We start from the raw sequence: 6519 nt of genomic DNA, 5'->3' as shown, positions 1-6519 counted from the left end.
AGTAGGCTTTTGATTAGTTTTTCAAATGCTAACTGACTGCTCCTGGAGAAAGCATTCCTAATTAGGGTATTTCAAATGTTAACTAACTGCCCCTAGGTTGTGAATTAAAATGAACTGTCGCACTGTGTAGCACTTTAAATAGCGGTATTTACAAGTAAATGATAGCAAATGTAACAATCACCATGTATAAGGGCTTTATAAATAAAGACTTCGCAGTTTTTTCAGGTGTTCTTGTAGGTCCTTGATTCAAATGATGACAGCCTTTTCTTCGAAAGGTCAGATCACCCATTCTGTCCAAAGACAACTCTATTTGATCGCGGGTGTACTGAACTGCACTTGGAGCACACAGACTAGAAAGGATGTGTCCCTTAACAGTTGGTCCCTGAATGTTGCTCACAGTACTTGGCTAAAGTTTAAAGAAGTCAGAAGTGTTCCAGTCATAGTCACCTCTCCCTACAAACCTCTCAAATCATGGCCCATATCTCTGACAGTGGCTACCTCCTCACGAAAGCCAATTTTCCCAGTTTAATTTTATATTTAAGACATATTTAAGCCATATGACCCAGTTCGTTTCATCTTTTTATAAAGATTTTATTTATTTATTTTTTAGAGGGAAAGGGAAGGAGAGAGGGAGAGAAATATCAATGTATGGTTGCCTCTCGTGGGTCCCCTGCGGGGAAATGGCCTGCAACCCAGGCATGTGCCCTGACTGGGAGTCTAACTGCGATCTTTTGGTTCTCGGTCCTGGGCTCAATCCACTGAGCTACACCAGCCAGGGCTCATTTCATCTTTGAGGGAGCTTTCATCTTCACTATTAAATGATTTGAATAAAATCATCACTTAACCCCACTACACAGAAAGATTAAGTCCAAACACCATCTATTTTGGCAACTACCTTCACCTAGAGTGAGACCAGTCCCGGGGGAATTGAAACTAGAACCCCAGCATGATGCTATTTCAGTGAAAATAAGGAAGGCTTATAGCATAGGCTCTGTCACTAACCTACATTGTTCTGCTGCTTCCAGTCCTTTTAAGTTTTCTAACTTTGACTTTTCTTTCTTATCAAGGTTTCTTTTCATGGGTCTGGGCCTCCACCAAGATCTGGGCTGGGCCTCCTCATGGGTCTGGGCCTCCACCAAGAAGCAGTAACGTGCTTCTTTGTTAAGCTATCCCTACACTCCCCCTTGTCTTCCTTTTCTTCTCTTATTAACTAAAAAGTTTATATGTACTGAGACTTAACAAATTGTAAGGAGTCTCCTTACTAGGTGAAAAAACAAAAGGTTTCCAAAACCAAAATTATTCATTCAAAAATATTTATTAGCCCTGGCTGGCGTAGCTCAGTGGATTGAGCACGGGCCTGCGAACCAAACAACCGGGGTTCAATTCTAAGTCAGGGCACATGCCTGGGTTGCAGGCCAGTTCCCAGCAGGCGACTCATGAGAGGCAACCATACATTGATATTTCTCTCCTTCTCTCCTTCCCTTCCCCTCTAAGGATAAATAAATAAAATCTTTTAAAAATTAAAAATATTTATCAAACAGTTCATATATGATTAGCACTGTATTTGCTGCTAAAGATACAAGAATGAATTATGTGAGCACAATCTGCCAAGAGTGGCTAGGGATAATGTGTTTGTGAGGTGTGGTAGACATTGACTGGAGTGGTAGGTAGGTGGAATAAGATCACAGAAGGTCTTTTATACCTTCTTAAGTGGTTTGGATTTATTCTGAAAATTGTGGGAAACCACTAAATGGTTGTAAGTTCGGCAGTGACTTAAAACCATTCAGTGACTTTTTCAGAGTTGTGCTTTGGAGAGATACCTGTAAAGATTGTGAGGGTGGACTGGAGGAAGAAGTAAATTATCTAGTCCCCAGAAACACTCTATGAAGTGAATATAGCAGGTATTCTCACTCACATTTTACACAGAAAAATTCCAGATGTCAAGTAATTTGCAAAGTTCCCCTAGGTCATTCCTAAATTGAACAAAATCAACACTGCCCACCCAGGAATGTAGGTGGAAACCTCTATGCCATTTACCTTTGGCTTCAGCCATGTTATCCTTGAAAATAATCTTTAAAGGTTCTGTTTGAGCTGCTAATTCCAACTATTTTCACATAATTGATTAGACAGAACTTGTACAATCTGAATCAGATGCTTTGAAGCATCAGAGTGATCCATAATGTTCTTTTCTATTTCCTAGGCAAAGATCTGGGTCACTCATATTTTCTAATGTTGTTCTAAATTTTCTAAATCTTGCACTCTACGCTACAAATTAGCTATTGAAATATTACAACCTTTTTTTTGAGTCAGCAGGAGGCAATTCACTGTAAAAAAGTGACGTTTGTATCTTCTAATATTGTAAACATTTCAAAACTCTTGTGACTGGCTCAAATTGATTTCTTCTGACATTCGTGGAATATTATGGATGGCAAATAATTTTGAATTAATAAGCTTGGTTGGGTTTTGCTTCCCAGTTTTAAAAATAAGTGCCAAAGGGCCAATAATGATTTTTCTCTTCCCTCCAAAAATGTTTCTAATCAATAAAGTTTTTTTAAAAGTTTATTAATTACAATCAATATTAGGATTAAGTTCATAGAAAAAGAAAATACAGTAGTTTAAATTATTCCTAGAATGTCTGGAATTTGTTAAGAAGTAATAGATAACAACAAATCTGTGTATGTTTTGCAAGGAAAGGTCAGTTTTCCTTTTTCTTTAGAACTGTGGCCTTTTTGCAGAAGCCCTTCAGGCGATTCTGGTGTATGCTAAAGTTTGCGGCACAATGGTGTAAAGGAAAAAAAAACATATGTTTCAGACTACAGAGAACATGATTTCAATTCTAACTCCAGCCATGGAATTTTAGACACATCATCTACTTTCCGATGCCATCACAAGATTACTTGGCTATTAACTTACCCTTTTGCTTGCCTTACTGGTATTATAAATACTACCCAAGTTATTCTTACTCACTTGCGGTGTTGGCAGCCTTCCCTCTCCAAGTAATTTGGATACATGATTAAGTTTGAGAACTGCTGATCTATAAGGCACAATACACTGGAAGCACACCAGCTACGTAACCTGAGGTGTCCAGTGCAAAATGAAAATGCAGCATCCCTGGTCCAAAAATTAAGAATTTCAAGTAGGTGACAGCAGATCATTAAACAAAGAATGGGCCCTACTAAGCTCAAGCCAATGCTTGTACAGGTTAAATTCCTAAAGAAGAGTTTCTACTTGTATCTAACCACACTTTCTTTTCCAGATGGGAATAACACAATGCAATGAGAGTAGACCACATTTTCCCCTCAGACACCACCAATCTTACCCTCTGAGCTGTATCTCTTCATAGACGGACCATGGTCATTAGCCTCTCCACCTTTTCTCACTGATGTCTGGCTGTCTTCCTTTCAGCTGTATAAGTGTATTTGTACTTCAAGAGAAAACCTAAAGTCCTCATCCTCCCTGAAATCTTCCCTTACCACCTTAACTCACTTAACTCTTGCCTTCCTAAACTTTTTATGTACTTGTTTTATACCGTAAATTTAGCTCCTATTTTTTTAAACACTAATGACTGCTGATCATTGTGTTTATGTTGTTTCTTGAGTTAGAATATAAGCACTTTACACAAGGAGATGGTGTCATCATTATATAAGGGAGAGTATGGGCTTTTAAGGCCTGAATGTAAATACCCGTTTTATTTACTAATTATGATATATGGTAAATTAATTCACACTGAGCCTCAGAACCTTCATTGGAAAAAGGGGGTAACAAGACTTATTTAACTGGATGTCTATGAGGATTAAATGAGGTAATACATATATGTAATGACCTGGGTATATATAAGGGCTCGTTAAATACTTGTTTCTCTATCAACTGTACCCCACAATACATCTGATTTGCTTCATCAGACAGACCAGTGCTGAACACAGAAGTCAGTATTCAATAAATTTTTCTCCTTGGAAATTAAATATATATTTTTAAATGTATTATTTTTTCATGTATCCAGGAAGCCAATCTTATGCTAAATTGCGTATAAAGTGTTATTAGCTTTGACTTGTTATAATTCTTTTTTTCAAAGCATTTTGACACCTATGTTATTAATAATACTTTGCATAGCTGAAAATAGAGATATTCTTATTTTCAATGAGGAAATGAAGAAGAATGGCACCGATGGATTAAGGGATTACTCTAATTTACAGGGTACCATTGCAATTTAATACACACCAAAGTGTCCTTGAAGCTAAACTCAAACATGCTATCTCCTTGCCCAGTATTTCTTTCCCGATTATAACCAATTGTCTCCAGCAAATAAGAAAATACCTACAAAGTAAATGTAGGAACAATTATTTCAGTTGATTAAAATAGTGTAAGTCTATTTCTTTTTTTGTTGAGTACATAGTGGACATTCAATGTCTGTTGAATTAGTGTCTAATAAAGATCCTGATTCACAGTAGTACATATTTAATAGTGAGTGAGTTACTTAAATTCCTTTTTTGGATAAACATATTTTAAAGGGCCCATTTTCTCCTAATTAAACTTTAAGAACAAGGTTTATTATTTTTTTAAGATAGATTCAATTTGTAGCAACACATCTGCTCCCTTCTCCTATCTTTATTATTGTACTTTTTCCTGCTAAATGGCACAAACCAGTCGTGCTTGCCAAACTTATGACTCAGGCCTGTGGAGACATTTTGTAGCCTTTCAGTCACAGCCCAGGAACCCAAAACTGTTCCCACGTGGAACAGCCAAACATGGTCCCTAGGCCAAAGGTTCGCTACAGTGAGGGTTCTTGCATAAAAGGCGAAGGAGAAGGCAGCGCCCCCTTTTGCTCCCACCCCCTTCCATAGTATCCAATCGCTTTTCTCTGTCGTGTAGTCGGCGCCCCGGATTGGCTGGGAATGCGACCGCGCGGGGCTAGTGCTCAAGGCGGAGCGCGGGGACTTGTCCATCACGTGCAGCCTAGAGGCCTCCCCTACTCGCTGCACAAACGGCGAGGTTGGGGGGCGGGGCCCGGGAGCTGCTGCGCCTGCGTTGTGGGCGTTCTCGTTGAGCAGCTGCCGTCGCCGCCAACGCCACTGCTGCGTTCTGGTGGAGAACCTGGAATCCCTGCGCCTCCTTAACAATGAAGCAGAGTTCGAACGTGCCAGCTTTCCTCAGCAAGCTGTGGACGCTTGTGGAGGAAACCCACACCAACGAGTTTATTACCTGGAGCCAGGTACGGGGTCGGAGTACTGCGGCCTCCGAACCCCCGGATTAACCGCCGCCTTTCTCGCTCTCTCCCGCGGGGTTGCCCCTCGCGGCCTGTGGCTCGACGCCCTGTGCGTGGCCCATGGGGTGGCGGGACGCCGCGGGCCTCGGTATTTGGTCTCGTGGGGGACCCCTTGTATTATTGTTCCCGCGGGGAGTTGCGGGGAGCTGCTGGAGTCCCGACTGGCGCCGCTAATTCCAGGCCGCGGTGGGGGGAGGGGCGGCCCGCGCCCGGCGCCGCGGCCGCGGAGGCCTCGTAACGGTCCAGCCCGGTGGGCATTCGGAACCTGCGGGGCGGGNGGGGGGCCGCGGGCCGCCGGGGGGGGGGGGGGGGGGGGGGGGGGGGCGGCCGAGGCGCCGCCGGCGCGGGGGCTGCCTTCCTGCACACTCACACGCGCTCCTCCCGCCGGGTTCGCGGGTGCGGGCGGGCAGCCCTGGGCGGGAGCTTCACCGCCGGGGTTTATCTGAGGAAATCTACCCCAGCGTCCCGATTCTCCTCTCCAAACCTACGCCCCAGTGTTACATCTGGGATTTTTATGAGGAAGGAGGCAGGTGTTCAAATGGAGCTTACTGCTTATCCATAGGTTTTAAAATAGTGTGTAGAAAATAGGAGATTCTGAGCCTTATATATACACGGATTTTTATGATTATTTTAATAAAAGTGCTTGAAAGTGTTCAGTAACTTAGTAAGGAGCTATTTCAGATGAGTCACTAAATTTCATTCACAGTTGCTTCAGAGTGGTAGATGGAATGCCTCGACTGTGGTTTTGATCCCACTAAACAGGCATGACCTTAGTCAAGCTCCTTATCTGGTCTGGCCTGTGCTTCAACGTCGGTTGGTAAAACGAGCGGGTTGCCTAGGTGATCCAAGACACTTCAACTTCCAAACACTAAAATTCTAAGCAGAATGAGTTTTAGGTGAACAATGTGCGTTAGAATTCACTCTTATGTCTTTGGAATTGTTTTGTGAAGGGCAATGGATTTCCCCTGCTTATTAATAGATGATCATCTGTCAGGGGTATTTTCTTGTTCAGAGGTTTGGAGGAGAAATCAAAACTCCCTGCACAGTGTTATCTCTCCTCTTTTTCTCCTGTTCCTTTGCTGTCATAAGAATTCTCAGTTATATTATTCACTTTTGTCTTAACAGGGAGTACTATGTTGAGTACTTGAAGTTCTGACTACTGTAACAACCATATTTTATCTTATTGTCCTTTGTCCTTTTTTTTAATCCTCTAGGACTTAATTTTTCTTGAAGGTATTGCCAACTGGATGATATTA

At 42.1% G+C, this 6519-nt stretch overlaps 1 protein-coding gene across 2 annotated transcripts in view; it reads left to right on the top strand.

Moving 5' to 3' along the window:
- Positions 1-5005: 5005 nt before the first annotated feature.
- HSF2 (heat shock transcription factor 2) overlaps positions 5006-6519 on the top strand; it is a 37357-nt gene continuing 35843 nt past the window's right edge. For both annotated transcript variants that reach the window (XM_037045840.1, XM_037045839.1), the window contains exon 1: positions 5006-5209. In XM_037045840.1, coding sequence (XP_036901735.1) covers positions 5117-5209 — 93 coding nt within the window. In that variant the 5' untranslated portion in view covers positions 5006-5116. The remainder of the gene's footprint in view (positions 5210-6519) is intronic.

The sequence above is a fragment of the Sturnira hondurensis genome, unplaced genomic scaffold (genome assembly GCF_014824575.4).
Source record: "Sturnira hondurensis isolate 20B ecotype Veracruz unplaced genomic scaffold, ASM1482457v3 Scaffold0004474, whole genome shotgun sequence".
Taxonomy (NCBI): domain Eukaryota; kingdom Metazoa; phylum Chordata; class Mammalia; order Chiroptera; family Phyllostomidae; genus Sturnira; species Sturnira hondurensis.
Note: the sequence above shows the minus strand (reverse complement) of the source record. Positions and strands in the feature narration are given on the sequence as shown.